The sequence below is a fragment of the Taeniopygia guttata genome, chromosome 21 (assembly GCF_048771995.1).
Source record: "Taeniopygia guttata chromosome 21, bTaeGut7.mat, whole genome shotgun sequence".
NCBI lineage: Eukaryota > Metazoa > Chordata > Aves > Passeriformes > Estrildidae > Taeniopygia > Taeniopygia guttata.
Window position 1 is genome coordinate 1,587,510 of NC_133046.1, and position 15,239 is coordinate 1,602,748.

A 15,239-nucleotide genomic window follows, 5' to 3' on the forward strand; every position below is an offset into this window, starting at 1 on the left:
GCGGCGGGAAGGGGCGGCGCTGCCCGGCCACGCTGCCGCTCCGCTCCGCTCCGCTCCGGGCCGTGCCGGCTGTCCCGGCCTGTCCCGGGCCCTGCCCGGCCATGGCCGCTGCCCCTGCCCGGTACCTGGTGTTCTTTCAGTACCTGGGCACCAGGTACAGGTACGTGCCCCGCCGGGCCCGAGCCACGGGCGGCAGCGGAGCAGCGGCGGGAGGGACGGAGAGAGATGGGAGAGAGGGATGGGAGAGAGGGATGGGAGAGAGGGATGGGAGAGAGGGATGGGAGAGAGGGATGGGAGAGAGGGATGGGAGAGAGGGATGGGAGAGGGGATGGGAGAGAGGGATGGGAGAGAGGGATGGGAGAGGGGATGGGAGAGAGGGATGGGAGAGAGGGATGGGAGAGAGGGGTGGGAGAGAGGGGTGGGAGAGAGGGGTGGGAGAGAGGAGATGGGAGAGAGGGATGGGATTGGGGAGAGAGAATAGGGACAGACAGGGTAGAGCCTGGGGATAGAGACAGGGGATAGAGCCTGGGGATAAAGTTTGGGGATAGAGTTTGGAGAGGGGAGAGTTTGGGGTTAGAGTTTGGGGGTAGAATTTGGGGACAGAGTTTGGAGAGGGCAGAGTTTGGGGGTAGAATTTGGGCACAGAGTTTGGAGAGGGCAGAGTTTGGGGGTAGAATTTGGGGAAAGAGTTTAGAGAGAGCAGGGCTTGGGGATAAAGTCTGGGGATAGAATTTGGGAATAGAGTTTGGGGAGGGCAGAGTTTGGAATGGCAGGATTTGGAGAGAGCAGGGTTTGGGAGAGCAGAGCTTGGGGAAGAATGGATGAGAACAGTGTTTGGAGAGAGCAGAACTTGGGGAGCAGAATTTGGGAGAGCAGAGTTTGGGAAGGCCAGAGTTTGGGGAGGCAGCAATGGGAACAGAGTTTGAGCTGGCAGCATTTAGACAGCAGAATTTGGGGAGAGCAGAGTTTGGAATGGCAGGATTTGGAGAGAGCAGGATTTGGGACAGCAGAGTTTGTCTCAAGGGCCAGTCCAGAAAGGAGCATTTGAAGGATTATTTAATTTCCAGCATCCCTTGTTGAAAATAACCACTTCTAATTTTAATAATTTTAATTTTAATAAGTTTAATAACCAATAAGGCACTTTCCCTGCACATTCTTCAGTGTTTGGTCCCTGCAAGTTCTGTGGGAAGATCCAGAAGTTCTGGATTTGTTGTTGGACTCTGTCAAGCCCTTAAATGTTGCCACATCTCAATAAATCATGTTTGTTCTGCTCTGCAGTGGGGTTATGGAGACCAAGAATGATCAGGCCCTGGTTGGAGTCCAGAATTATTTGGAGGTAGGTCCTGTTGTCATAAAAATGAGGCTTTTAGGGTCACATTGTTCAGCCCCAGAAATTACCAGGGGTAAATGTAATTTAGAGACAGACAGTCAATAAAACAGAGTGGTAAACACTGTGAAGTTCAAAAGCAAATACCTAAAATGATGTCATGATTCTGACCTTAAAAAGATGTAAACCCTTCAATGAGACTTAATTAAGCCCAGAACTGACTCTTGAGAGCTGCTGGCCCACCTGAGCTCTGTGGCTTGTCCTTAAAACTGCCTCCATGTCCAATTCCTTCATGGATTTAGCAGCTGGATGCTGTCTCCTCCCAGGAGAGGTGGGACACAGAGGTTTGCAGAATAAAGCACAGCAGGATGTCCATTGTTCCGTGCTGCTTCCATTTTTATTTTTGGAATTCTGTTATACCAGGGTTAAAAATAATTATGAACCTGTTATCTCTGCACTGCTCCCAGGGATTCCCTTGGACCTGGGAATGGTTTGAGGACCCCCAAGTGCTGTTTGGGCTGGCAGAGCGTGAACTGGAATGAAAAAAAAGCCCATTTTTACACCCAGGAGTGGAAAATGGGTCACCTGAGCGTCGTAATGCAATCGTGAATTTAAATTGTAAATTAATTACAAGCTGCTGTTGAGCTGCTGAGTCAGGGATCAAAAGGAAGGGGAATTATTTCTCTTGTCTTGGAAGCATCGTGGAGTTCAAAATGAAGCTTGGAAGATACGAGGTTTTTGATGATTCCTGCAGGTCAGAGCACATTTTATCACTCAGCTCCCATTTGTGGTCAGTCTGTCTGACCCAAATCCCAAACTGCAGCACTTTGGGATGCTCTGCTCTGCTCTGCAGCCCTGGGGAAGGACAGAGCTGCCAGGAGCAGCCGTGGTGACACCCCAGGTGACAAGGGCAGGACATCCCCACGGTCTGTGGGGCTGAGAATTCCTGCTGCTCTCACTGTGGTGCCTTGTGAAGCTAAGGCAGAGGCTGGATAGAGTTACAGAATAAATCAGGGATTTATTAAAGGATCTCCTCAATGGATCCACCTCGGGCAGCACAAGAGCCCAGCCAGGGCTGCACCCAAGATGAACCAAAATGGTCACAAAAAATGGATGATTGGTCACAAAATGATCAGTTCTGCTCCATTGGCACCTTGGAGTTCATTGTCCCATTCCAGCTTTAGCCCAGGCAGTCCCATCCTGCTTGTTTTTCTCTCTCCAACCCACGCTGTTGGTGCTCTTGGGGCTGAGATTTGGATCATTTGTCCTTGGTGCCCAGCTGGAGCAGGAATTGTTTTGTCTCTGCTCTGTGCAGAGCTCAGCATCCCCTCATGGGAAGCTCAGAGCCTCACACTAAAGAAGCTCAGAATGTGAAAAATAGAAAAGCTAAAACCTGAGACATCAGCACAGAATGTGAAAAATAGAAAAGCCAAAACCTGAGACATCAACTCAAAAGGAAAGTGTGAGGAATTATGGCTGGAATCAGAGTTCTCAGGGTGTTTTCATGTGGCTTCTTGCCCGAGACTGTGGCAGAGAAAGTGGCTAAATGTTGTGCAGACCCTGAAAGAAAAACCCAAAAGGATTTTCTGTCCCATTTATCTCATCCTCTGAGCCATGCAGGGCCCCAGGCTCTGGACGTGGGGTGAGCCCAGCAGTTGTTCTGCATTATCCCAGGGATGTGTGAGCGGGCAGATGGGTAGGGTGGGTGATTAGAGGAGAAAAGAAGAGGAGAAAAAAACAAACATGAGCTTATTTGGTGTTGTCTTTTTCCCAGAATCAGCACTTCGCCGGCCAGCTCGGTGCTTTCATGTGGTGGTATTGATGCTGGGCACTGCTGTGTCTATTGCAACCACATGGGAAACCTTAAAGCAGCTTTAATAGAAAACTTCTGGGGCCTGCAGGAATTTCTTTTCCTTCCTCCTTTTCTCTGCAGCCTTGAACTTCACTGCTTTCCCCAAAGCCAGGAAGGCAAGCGAAGGGAAGGGCAAAACTAAAGCTGTAATGAGATCCTTATTGTGTTCTGAGGATGTTCAGCCATTTGTTTGCAAGCAGATGACCTGGGAGGTGCAGACGTGGTGCTCCCAGCAGCTGTTCTGTGGAATTTGGAATGAGCTGCTTGGGTTTGTGTCACTTTGGGCTGGGGCTGAACAGATCTGTGTCACTGCAAAGCTTTTTCTGTCCTTGCTGCTGCTCTGTGACAGAGCCCTGCGACTGTGCAGAGGAAATGGAGCCTTGTTTTAATCCAGAGATACTTGTGGGAGCTTTTCATCTCTTTTTGAGGGGGTGAGCTTTGCTTGTAACATTTTATTTTTTGGAAACAAGTCTTGGAGCACTCAGAACCCCAATTCGAGCCCAAAGCAAATTCCAGGCCTTGTTTCCTCTGATTGGGAGCTTGGAGCTCTGTGATTTGTCTCCCTCCAGTTATTCATGGGAATTTTCACATCCAGGACTTCAGGCTCTCTCTCTTCTAGGAGCTTTTAATCTATTTTTGAGGGGATGAGGTTTGCTGACAACATTTTATTTTTTTGGAGACAAGTCTTGGAGCACTCAGAACCCCAATTCGAGCCCAAAGCAAATTCCAGGCCTTGTTTCCCCACATCCAGAGGATGTGATTTGTCTCCTTCCAGTTATTAATGGAATTTTCACATCCAGGATTTCATGCTCTGTCTCTTCTAGGAACTTTTCTTCTCTTTTTGAAGGGGGTGAACTTTGCTGGCAACATTTTATTTCTTAGAGACAAGTCTTGAAGCACCAATTTGGGCTCAAAGCAAATTCCAGGCCTTGTTTCCCCACATCCAGAGGTTGGAGCTCTGAGATTTGTCTCCCTGCAGTTATTCATGGAAATTTTCACATCCAGGACTTCATGCTCTGTCTCTTCTAGGAGGTTTTACTCTCTTTTTGAAGGGGGTGAGCTTTGCTGGTGTAATTTTACTTCTTGGAGACAAGTCTTGAAGCACCAATTTGTGCCCAAGGCAAATTTCAGGCCTTGTTTCCCCACATCCAGAGGTTGGAGCTCTGTAATTTGTCTCCCTCCAGTTATTATTTGGAACTTTTAAGATCCAGGACTTCAGGCTCTGTCTCAATTCTCAGAAATGTGTCTGCTGGAAAGGAAGATCTCTCCTTTTGCTGTTGCTTGGGATCTGCAGAGTTCCCTTCCCTCTCGGGCTGCCTGAGCCATCTCCCGTTTCCCATTTTGTGGGAATTGCTGCCCAAACTCATTTTCCTCTGCCAAAAGCCTGTCTTGGCCAGCAGCCCTGTGCTAAGGGCAGATATTGTTCCTGATGAAAGGAAAAGGGAGTAGGAGAGGAGAGGAAGGAGAAACAGCAGCTCCTTACTATGCAAGGCAGCTCTGGCACAACCTCCTTCCCCACATCCTTTAAAAGAAAAGAGCAAGAATTTCAAACAAAGAGAACTGTCATCTTCAGCCTCTGTTTTGATAATAATCCCGGTGACGTCGCAGATTGCTTTGGAAACCTTCTCTTCTAACAAAATCCACATTCTCAGCCTATCCTTCCTGGCATTCCCTTCCATTTTATCCCTCCAGCTGCAAACGAACTGGCTTTTTAATTAGCTTAGCTGACACAGCACTCAGCCAGTCAGGGGTGACGTTTTCTAATTATTAGAACACTGTAATTAATAAATTGTGCAGCCTCTGTGAGGCTATTCCAGAGGATGAAACCATGATCAGTCAGGGAATAGAAATTTCTTTTTCCAAAACATTCCCAATGCTTGTAAAGGTCGATGGAAAATCTGGAGGATTTTTTTTTTTAATTCAGGAAGGGGATGAACTTTTGTTCCCCTGCCATGGGTGATGTTCATCGCCCTGTTCTTCCCTCCAGCAGGAGAGGAAAAGTGAGCTGGGAGCAATAAAAGCAAGCTGGAATGTGGATCCATATCATTCTGGCAGCCAGCAGTGGAAATTCCAGCGTAATTCGAACTGGGGAAGGCTCAGTGAAGGAAGCCTGTTGGCAGGACACATTAATTGCACAGCTAAATGCAATTAATGCTTCCCCCTGCATCCCTGGCCTGTCTGAGGGATAAACTTTGCATCCTGGCTGCTCCAGGAATGTGGCTGTGTGGAAAAATTCAGGATACATTCCGATGGGTGAGATGTCAGTGGCATCCAGCAGGTGCCAAAGCCAAGATTTCCATTTTTATAGCACCTGCTATAAAAACTGAAAAAATTATTAAATTAAAAATTTAATTACATTTTAATTAAATTTAAATTAACATTTTTAATATTAAAATTATTATTATTATAAAAACTATTTTAAAATAATTTTTAAAAATTAAAAAAAATATGTTTCCTGTGGCTTAAAGGCAGGAGCAGAGAACTGGGAACTCTGAGCACACACAGGACAACTCAGCTCCTTTATTCCTTTATCTTCTTCATTTCTTTTCAGCTGGGTAAAATCTTAACTCCTGCTTCACTCCCCCCCTGGGAGCCCAGAGATGATCCCAAACAGGATGGGGATCTGGATGAGCAGCACTGAAACCTTTGGAGTTCCTCAGATGAAAGCCCTGCAAAAGCAGGAAAAACTGGTCCTTATCCAAGCAATTCCTGCATGTAAATAATGCACTTTTTTTGAAGTTCAGGGTGGGAGATATTAAGAGATTAAAGGAGAGGAGGAAACTTCAGTACTCAAAGGAATTTGGATATTCAGATAGGAGATATAAAGATGAAGGGGTCATTTCTTAGCTGCCTGCAAAGAGAAGTTCAGCAGTTAAGGAATTTTCTCTTTCAGGAGATTCTATCCCATCCAAAAGAAATGAAATATTAAAATTGAAGCTGGAGGTAAAAGTTGGTAGAATATTATCAGCGTGTGCTAGAGGAAAGCTTCACAAAGCTTTCAGCTTCACAAACTGGGATTTGTTTGGTGGTGTTGATGGTGACATTCCTCCTTGGGATACTCAGAAAGGTGGGAAAAATCTGATGGAGAAGAGCAGCTGTGCAAATCCCATTTGTGGAAGGAAAACCCCCAGTCCTGCACCTTTGTGGATTTGCTGGCTGAGCTGAGCAGAGGAAATAATCAGATTTCCTTGAGACTTTGCTCCTGTTTTCCTCTCCAGTCTGGTTTTCAGTGGAGAAATTCAGTGTCGTGCTGATCCAGCTTGGCTCCTGATTATCCAGATGGAGCTGGGATGCTCCAAAAAAAAAGGATATTTTCCATGTTCTTTCCTGTTGTCTCTCTCAACTCTTGTTTCCACTGGCTGGTTTTTGTCTGCTGGGGAAGGAGGGGGAGAAAAGGGTGGAGAGAGGGAAGGAGGAGCCTGCAAAACCCAAACATCTCTGGAGAAACTTTGCTCTTAAAAATCACCTCTCAGACAAATTGCTGAGGCACAGGCCAAGGTCTGCTGCAGGAAACCATTTCATTTCTGTCTGCTCCTCTTTGCTTGGGGGTGACAAATACAGATTTTTTTTTAAATTTTTTTTTTTTACTCTTAATTGTAACCACATGTGAACTGCAAATGGATGGGGAAAATCCGTTTGGTTCTGTTTCCCAGGCCTCCCCCTGCAGCTCGGTTACATTTTTCTCTGCCTCCCTGTGCATTTTCATGGAACATTTCTCAGAGCTCACAACCCTGGCTGCTCCAGCAGGAGTCTGGAAGGTATTTGTGAGTCAGCAATTCGAATTTTATTGAGTCTTGTACCAAATTAAAATCCAATCAAAACCGCTGGGTTTGCTGCTCGGGAGTGGGGATGGGAAGGAAAAGGAAATTTTGAGTCATTCCTCTGGTTTCCTGCATTCATTTGTGGTTTTTCATTCTTTTAGATGTTTCACTTATTCCCTGCAGTAATTTTCACTGGATTTTCTGTCTGGGGTTTGGGTTGAAATGGGCTGAAATGGGTGATCCTCTGTCTTTTATCCCCTCACCCAACAACACAAAGATGAATATTTATCACATGACAAAAGCAGAGGCTAGAGATGAGAAGTTCATTTTGACTTTATTTTGCCCCCCTAAGAATCTCTCATGGCATTTTGGATGCTCTGTGAGGTGATTTCAGGGCAGAAGCTGCAAAACCACTGATTTTAGGAGAAATTCCTTCAAACACTCAAATCTTTTCAATCCACAGTAACTCCAAACTCTTTGGAAGCTGAATTTTTATTGAATTACTGCTGAATTTTTGCTGAATTATTGCCAAATTATTGCAGGATTATTGCCGAATTAACGGTGAATTATTGCTTAAATTTTGCCCAATTATTGCTGGATCATTGCTGAATTATTGCTGAATTTTTTCTGAATTTTTACTGGATCATTGCTGAATTATTGCATCTCTCTTCTCTCTTCTATACCATCTGACCTGGAAGCCCAAACCTTTTCCTGCATGTTGGAGGACATGGAGATGGATTATTACTGAATTATTGCTAGATTATTACTGAATTATTGCCGAATTATTACTGAATTATTGCTGAATTATTGCTGAATTTTTGCCGAATTATTGCCGAATTATTGCCGAGGTTTTGCTGAATTATTCCCGAATTGTTGCTGAATTATTTCCGATTTTTTGCTGAAGTTTTGCTGAATATTTGCCGAGGTTTTGCTGAATTATTCCCGAATTGTTGCCGAATTATTTCCAATTTTTTGCTGAATTTTTGCTGAATTATTGCTGAATTATTGCTGAATTTTTGCTGAGGTTTTGCTGAATGATTCCCGAATTGTTGCTGAATTATTTCTGATTTTTTGCTGAATTTTTCCTGAATATTTGCTGAATTTTTGCCGAGGTTTTGCTGAATTATTCCCGAATTGTTGCTGAATTATTTCCGATTTTTTGCTGAATTTTTGCTGAATTTTTGCCGAATTGTTGCTGTTGCTTGCAGAGGGCAGCGGAGCGGCTGAAGCCCAGCGCTCCCATCAAGTTCCACATCTCCAGCCGGACGGACGCCGGTGTCCACGCCCTGGCCAACGCCGCCCACCTGGACATCCAGCGGGCTCCAGGCAAGGCCCCCTTCAGCAGCCAGCAGCTGGTCCAGGGGCTCAACCACCACCTCAGGCCCGAGCCCATCCGGTGAGGCAAAAATCTGCAATTTTAGCTTCTTTTTACTGCAAAAACAGGAAAAAACGCTCCCTATCCAAGCGGTTCCTGCATGTAAATAATGCACTTTTTTTGGAGTTCGGGGTGGGGGATATTAAGAGATGAAAGGAGAGGATGAAGTTGCAGTGCTCAAAGGAACTTGGGAGATATTTATAAAGATGAAGGGGTCATTTCTTAGCTGCCTGCAGTTCAGGAATTTTCTCTTCTATCCCATCCAACCTGGAAGCCCAAACCTTTTCCTGGATGTTGGAGGACGTGGAGATGGGTCAGAGCTCTGATTTCCTTCCTCAAAAGCAGTTTGGGGGCTGATTTTAGAGCCACAGGGGGTAGCACTGCAGTGATCCATTTGTTGTGTCACCAACCACTGAACCTCAGTCCTTCTCTTCTGAATTTAAGCCTGGAATTATGTTGTATTTTCAAGTTTTAATGGAATGAGCTGTCCCAGAGAGCTGAAAATACTGATGGGTGCTCAGATCCATCAGCAGAGCCAGGTTTGTGATGCTGGTGCCTTGGGAAGGCTGAGCTGGAACAGAATTAAAGAATAAAGCAGGGATTTATTAAAGGAGCAGAGCTAAAGAATAAAAATAAAGCAGGGATTTATGAAAGGTTCTCCTCATGGATCCACCTCGGGCAGCACAAGAGCCCAGCCAGGGCTGCGCCCAAGATGAACCAAAATGGTCCCAAGAAATGGATGATTGGTCACAAAATGATCAGTTCTGCTCCATTTGCACCTTGGAGTTCATTGTCCAATTTTGGCTCCAGCCCATGTAGTCCCATCCTGCTTGTTTTTCTCTCTCTCAGATCAAATCCTGGGTTTAATTCTAAACTTTGGCTTCCAGGCCCAAAGTTCTGAGAATTTCCTGCATTTCAGATTCCATTCCCCCAAAAATCAGAGAATATTTCAGAGTTGGAGCAGGAGGGCTCTGCTGTCCTCAGAGTGGGGCTGGCAGTGTGGGAGTCTCACACCTCCTGTTCTTGGTTCTGTAACCACCCAGTAAAATTTGTCTGAGTGACAGCAGAGCTGGGATTCCTCCCACCTTCTGTAAAATTGGCTTTTAGGTGCTGCTGGTGGAGAGAGCAGGAAGATTTTTAGGATTTTTTTTGTCTCATACATTGCCATTTCTAATTAAATGTCTTTGGGCTTTTTTTTTTTTTTTTCTTCTTTGATCTCAAAATTCAGGCGCTGTTGGAAATGGTAAAAAACAGAAAAAAATGTAGGAAAAAAAAAAGCCACAGTTCTTTATTTACCATCATTTTTAAAAATGGGATCTCAGCAAGGCAGCTGCTGTAGAAAATTCTGGAAAAAATATTCCTGGCTAAAAGGAACAATTGCAACAGGAAAAGCTGCCTGCACTGAGGAATTACATGAGCAGAAATAAGTTCCTCTGAGGGAATTTTACTAAAAGGATGATTATTTAATAAAAACCACCCCAGTGTTAGCTCAGGACAGACTGTGTGCTCGTGGAGGCATGCAGAGGGAAATAAATTTATCCTAATAAAATCCTAATTTTATTCCTGTGTTTAGAGGGAGTTTGCGTTTCTCCTGATGCTTTGTGGCACTGCAGCAATTCATCCCTGGCCTTGTTTTTGCAAATCTTTGTGGCTCAGCTTCCATTTCTCTGAGCCAGGGCAGGGCTGTGAGCCAGAGGCACTCGAGCTGCCAAAAACCCCCAAAAGCACCAACCTTCCTTCAAGTAAATAAAGACATCAGTGCTCCCAAATCTATCCTGGATTTTTGGCTGCCCTGCCTCCTTTCTCCTCGCTGAATTCCAAAGGCAGGAAGGGAAAAAACAGCAGGAGGAAAACTTCCTTTTAAGGAGAGCTCCTTAAAAAAGCTCCTTAAAAAAGCATTTTTCCCTCCTCTGAAGCAGCACCTGCAGGGGTTGTGGCTCTGTGGGGATTTTTCCTGTGGGATGCAGAGCAGCAGAAATTTGGGATGAGGAAGAGTTGCAGCCAGTCCATGAGAACAATTTGGGAGAGGTGCAGGAGCTCAGGGAAGCTTTTCCTTCCTGAGCAGGGAGAATTTGGTTTCTCCACCCTCCTTTGTGGCTCCCAGGCTGTGTGGGGTGATGATTTTGGGGTTTTGGTGGAACAGGGAATTTTCTCCCTGCTGCCTGGAGAGGAAAAAAACAGGGAATCTCAGCCTGGGGAGATTTTTCTGGGATTGTTTGGGGTGGGTGGGAGATGAGTGGACACATGCAGGGTCAGCTTTTGGGGCTGAGAGGGCTCTGCTGGATCCATCCCACCCCACTCAGCGGAGTTGGGATTTTTCTGGATGCACAAAGTCCTGCAGGTCCTGAGGGAAGTGACCTCCTCTGGAGCATCTCCATCTGCTGCAGGAATCTGGGATTTCTGTGTCCCTGTCGATGGAAAAGATTTGGAATTTCTGTGTCCCTGTTGATAGAAAATCTTTGGAATTTCGCTGTCCCTGTCACCTTTTCCCTTCTGTCCCCACAGCATCCTCAGTGCCCAGCGGGTTTCCAGCACCTTCCATGCCCGTTTCTGTGCCCTCTCCAGGACCTACATCTACCGCCTGCTGCTGGGCTGTGCCCACCATTCCCAAATCCCCGTCTTCGAGCAGGATCTGTGCTGGGCTCCTGCAGGAGGGTGAGTCCAGGCAAGGAAAATTAGGGAACCAGGGCTGGAGGGGGGAAAAAAGGGGGATAAAAGGGGATTTTCTGGCTCTGCACAAGTCCCTGCCAGGAGGGGACAGGATTAGAGGAATTGGGAGGGGTTTTTGCCTCAGGCTGGGGTTTAAGTTGGACATCAGGAGGGTTTAAGGATCCCAGGAGAGGTTTAGGAGGAATTTCTCCTTTGAAAGGGTTGTTAAATGTGGGAATTGCAGTCAGAGGACATGGAGATGGGGGTAGAGCTCTGATTTCCCTCCTCAAAAGGAGTTTGGGGTCTGAGCCTGGTGTAATTCATTGGGGTTTGAGCCTGGCATAATTTATTTGGGTTTGAGCCTAGTGTAACTCACTGGACTTTAAGCCTGGTGTAATTCCCTGAGGTTTGAGCCTGGCATAATTTATTAGGGTTTGAGCCTGGCATAATTCCTTGGGGTTTTAGCTTGGTGTAATTTATTCAGGCTTGAGCCTGGCATAATTCCCTCGGGTTTGAGCCTGGCATAATTTATTCGGGTTTGAGCCTGGCATAATTCTATGGGGTTTGAGCTTGATGTTACTCAGTGGAGTTTAAGTCTGGTGTAATTTATTATGGTTTGAGCCTGGCATAATTTATTCGGGTTTGAGCCTGGCATAATTCTTTGGGGTTTGAGCCTGGCATAATTCCTTGGGGTTTTATCTTGGTGTAATTTATTCAGGCTTGAGCCTGGCATAACTCCATGCTGTTTGAGCCTGCTGTAGCTCCTTGCTGTTTAGGCCTGGCTCAATCCCTGAGCTCTCTGCGTGGCTTGCAGCCCCCTGGACGTGGCTGCCATGAGGGAAGCAGCGCAGTTCCTGCTGGGCACCCACGACTTCAGCTCCTTCCGCTCGCTGCACGCCGAGGCTGCGGCGCAGAGCCCCGTCAGGACCCTGCAGCAGCTGCAGCTGCAGCCTGCACCCGGCTTCCTGCAGCAGCACTACCTGCACAGGTGACTCGGGGCTGGGGAACCTGCGTGGGACGGGCTGGAGAGAGGAATTAGCTCCTGGGAAGAACTTTTTCAATATTTACCCTCATTTTGGTGGCTAAAATCCACCTCTGCCAAGGGGTTGGGTTGGTTTTTATTCCTGTGAGCACAGGTGAGAGCCCAAAAAGTCAATTTTTCAGGAAAACCAGGGTGGGACAGGCTGGAGAGATGAATTAGCAGGGAGCAGCTCTGGGAGGGGTTTTTGCACTGTTTTTGCTTATTTTGGTGGCTGGAATCCACCTCTGCCAAGGGATTTGGTTTGATTTTTCCCTACCTGCACAGGTGAGAGCCCAAAACCTCAAATTTTTAGGGAAAAGCCAGATAGGACAGGCTGGAGAGAGGAATTATCAAAGAGCAGCTCCGGGGAAGAATTTTTGCAATATTTACCCTCATTTTGGTGGCTAAATCCACCTCTACCAAGGGTTTGGGTTTTTTCCTACCTGAACAGGTGAGAGCCCAAGAACTCAATTTTTTTCCTAGAAAGCTGCTTCCAGATTTTTTAAAATTGATTTTTTGGGGATTTTTTTGTTGGCGAGGTTGGTTTTTTTATTTTGTTTGGTTTTTTTGGGGGGGGAATTGATTTTTTGGGGTTTTTGGAGATTTTTTGGTATTTTTTGGGGAATTGTTATTTTGGGTTTTTGGGATTGTTTCGTGTTCTTTGGGAATGGATTTTTTGATTTTGGTTTTTGGGAATTGACTTTTTGGGAATTATTTCCTGCCTGCCCCGTGCTGAGGGTTCTGCTGAGTGACCTGGGTTTTTCTATATTTAATGGGAATATTCAGAATTTTTGGGATGTTTGACACGTCCATTTTCTGTGAGTTTTTCTATATTTAATGGGAATATGCAGATTTTTTGGGATTATCCCAATTATCTGTGGGGTTTTTCTATATTTAATGTGAATATTCAGAGGGTTGTTTTGTCAGTTTTAGGAAATAATTTTATCCCAATAAAGGAGCATAGGTGTCCCAGGTGCTGTTTCAGCATAATTGGGCCACTGCATTTAATTACTGTCATTAACCCGTGACTTGTGTGTTAAAAAACCACTTGAAATTTGATTTTAATGCCTTTTTTCTTTTTTTTCTTTTTTTTTTTTTTTTTTGTTTTTTAGTGGATTGGAGTTCTGGGAGGTGAAGGTGAAGAGCAGATCCTTCCTTTACCGACAGGTAAATCAATTTTAGCAAAAAATTCATTATTTTAGCAATTTTCCAGCTTTTGGGCTTTTTATTGGAGCCCAAAATCTCCTAAATTTGTGCCTAAAACCCTCAAAAAAAAAAGGAAAAATTGGGCAAGAAAAGATTGCTTTTAGTATTTTAAATTTTAATAATATTTTTAAATTTATAATAATATATTTATTACTATAATTTATTATTGTATATAAATGTGTTTATAAACATATAAAATGTATATATATATAAATAAATATACATGCAAATAAATTTATATATTTATTTGTATATTTATTTATATTATTGGGGGTGGAGATTTGAAATGGAGAATTGGAGATGGAGAGTTGGAAGTGGAGATTTGAAGATGGAAAATTGGGAATGGAGAATTGGAAATGGATGATTGGGGATGGACATTCAGAGGTAGAGAATTGGAGATGGAGAATTGGAAATTAATTTGGGATGGAGATTTGGAGGTAGAGAATTGGGAATGGAGATTTGGGAATTAATTGGGGATGAAGAACTGGAGGTGGAGAACTGGGGATGGAAAATTGAAGGTGGAAAATTGAAAACGGAGAATTGGAAGCGGAGAGTTGGAAGAGGAGAATTGGAGGTGGAGAACTGGGAATGGAGTATTGGGCATGGAGAATTGGGCATAGGGAACTGGAAATAAATTGGGGATGGAGATTTGGAGGTGGGGAATTTGGGATGGAGAACTGGAGATGGAGAATTGGAGGTGGGGAATTTGGGATGAAGAACTGGAGGTGGAGAATTGCAAATGGAGTATTGGAGGTGGGGAATTGGGAGTGGAAAACTGAAAATGGAGAATTGGGAATGGCGAATTGGAGGTGGAGAACTGGGGATGGAGAATTGCAAATGGAGTATCGGAGGTGGGGAATTGGGAGTGGAAAATTGAAAATGGAGAATTAGGCATGGAGAACTGGGAATGGCGAATTGGAGGTGAACTGGGGATGGAGAATTGCAAATGGAGATTCAGAGGTGGGTGAGGTTCGGAGGCGGGTGAGGTTTGGAGGTGGGTGAGGTTCAGAGGCGGGTGAGGTTCGGAGGTGGGTGAGGTTTTTGGCACCAAAGGCACAGCAGGAGCAGCCTGGCGTGCCTTTGCTGGTGCCTCCAGCCTGGGATGGGAGCTGGGCCGGGCGGATGGCCGAATTCCCCGCTGAGGGCTGAGGGCTCCGTGCTGTGCCAGGTGAGGAGGATGGTCGGGGCGCTGGTGGCCGTGGGGCAGGGCCGGCTGGCCCCGGCGCAGCTGCGGGAGCTGCTGGAGCTGCGGGACCCACACGCGTTCCCCCCTCACGCCATGGCCCCGGCCGCGGGGCTCTTCCTGCAGCGCGTGGAATACAGCCCCAAAGGTGGGCCTGGCTTCTCTGCACTTCATTCTTCATTAGCGTTTTAAAGTGCTGATTGTTAACAAGTGTGGGTTAATAAATATTATTAATTACATAGAAAATATCTATTATTATATATTAATTATATATAACAATATATAGAATTATTTATAGTATATACAATATAATGTAATATTATGTAATTATGTATATTTATATATATAATTATATGTAATGATATATATTTATATAATTATATACTCTGTTATATGACATATTATATATTATATTATTATATGACATGACATTACATTATATTACATTATATTATACTATATTATATTATATTATGTTATATTATTATAATAATATAATTATATTAGATTAATTATATATTAATAAATATTAAACATGCTGATAAATATTAATAAATAATTGTAATAGTGATATAACCATATAATAGTATGTAATGTTATAATATATACTATTATGGTATAGAATTATGTAATTATTTATTATAATAATACAGAATGAATATATATTAATATCTAATATATTTATAAATGTATACTATATTAATATATCATATTGTAACAATTTATATTATAACTATATTACATTACATTAATTTTGAAATCGTATATAATTAAATAATTATTTATAATAAGAAAATATAATTAACATTATATACATATATTTTATATAATATATAGGTATATAAAATTCTCTCTAAATCAATGG

General features: G+C 44.2%; 1 protein-coding gene across 4 annotated transcripts in view; it reads left to right on the forward strand.

The window, feature by feature from the left end:
• PUSL1 (pseudouridine synthase like 1) overlaps positions 1 to 15,239 on the forward strand; it is an 18,568-nt gene continuing 3,329 nt past the window's right edge. Inside the window, exons 1-7 of one of the 4 annotated variants that reach the window (XM_072917339.1) lie at positions 1 to 160; positions 1,279 to 1,336; positions 8,149 to 8,336; positions 10,821 to 10,970; positions 11,779 to 11,952; positions 13,098 to 13,152; positions 14,360 to 14,522. In XM_072917339.1, the coding sequence (XP_072773440.1) occupies positions 102 to 160; positions 1,279 to 1,336; positions 8,149 to 8,336; positions 10,821 to 10,970; positions 11,779 to 11,952; positions 13,098 to 13,152; positions 14,360 to 14,522 (847 nt within the window). In that variant the 5' untranslated portion in view covers positions 1 to 101. Of the gene's footprint in view, positions 161 to 1,278; positions 1,337 to 6,705; positions 6,938 to 8,148; positions 8,337 to 10,820; positions 10,971 to 11,778; positions 11,953 to 13,097; positions 13,153 to 14,359; positions 14,523 to 15,239 lie in introns of those variants that run through there. The other 3 variants (XM_072917340.1, XM_072917338.1, XM_072917337.1) reach the window with 3 other exon arrangements.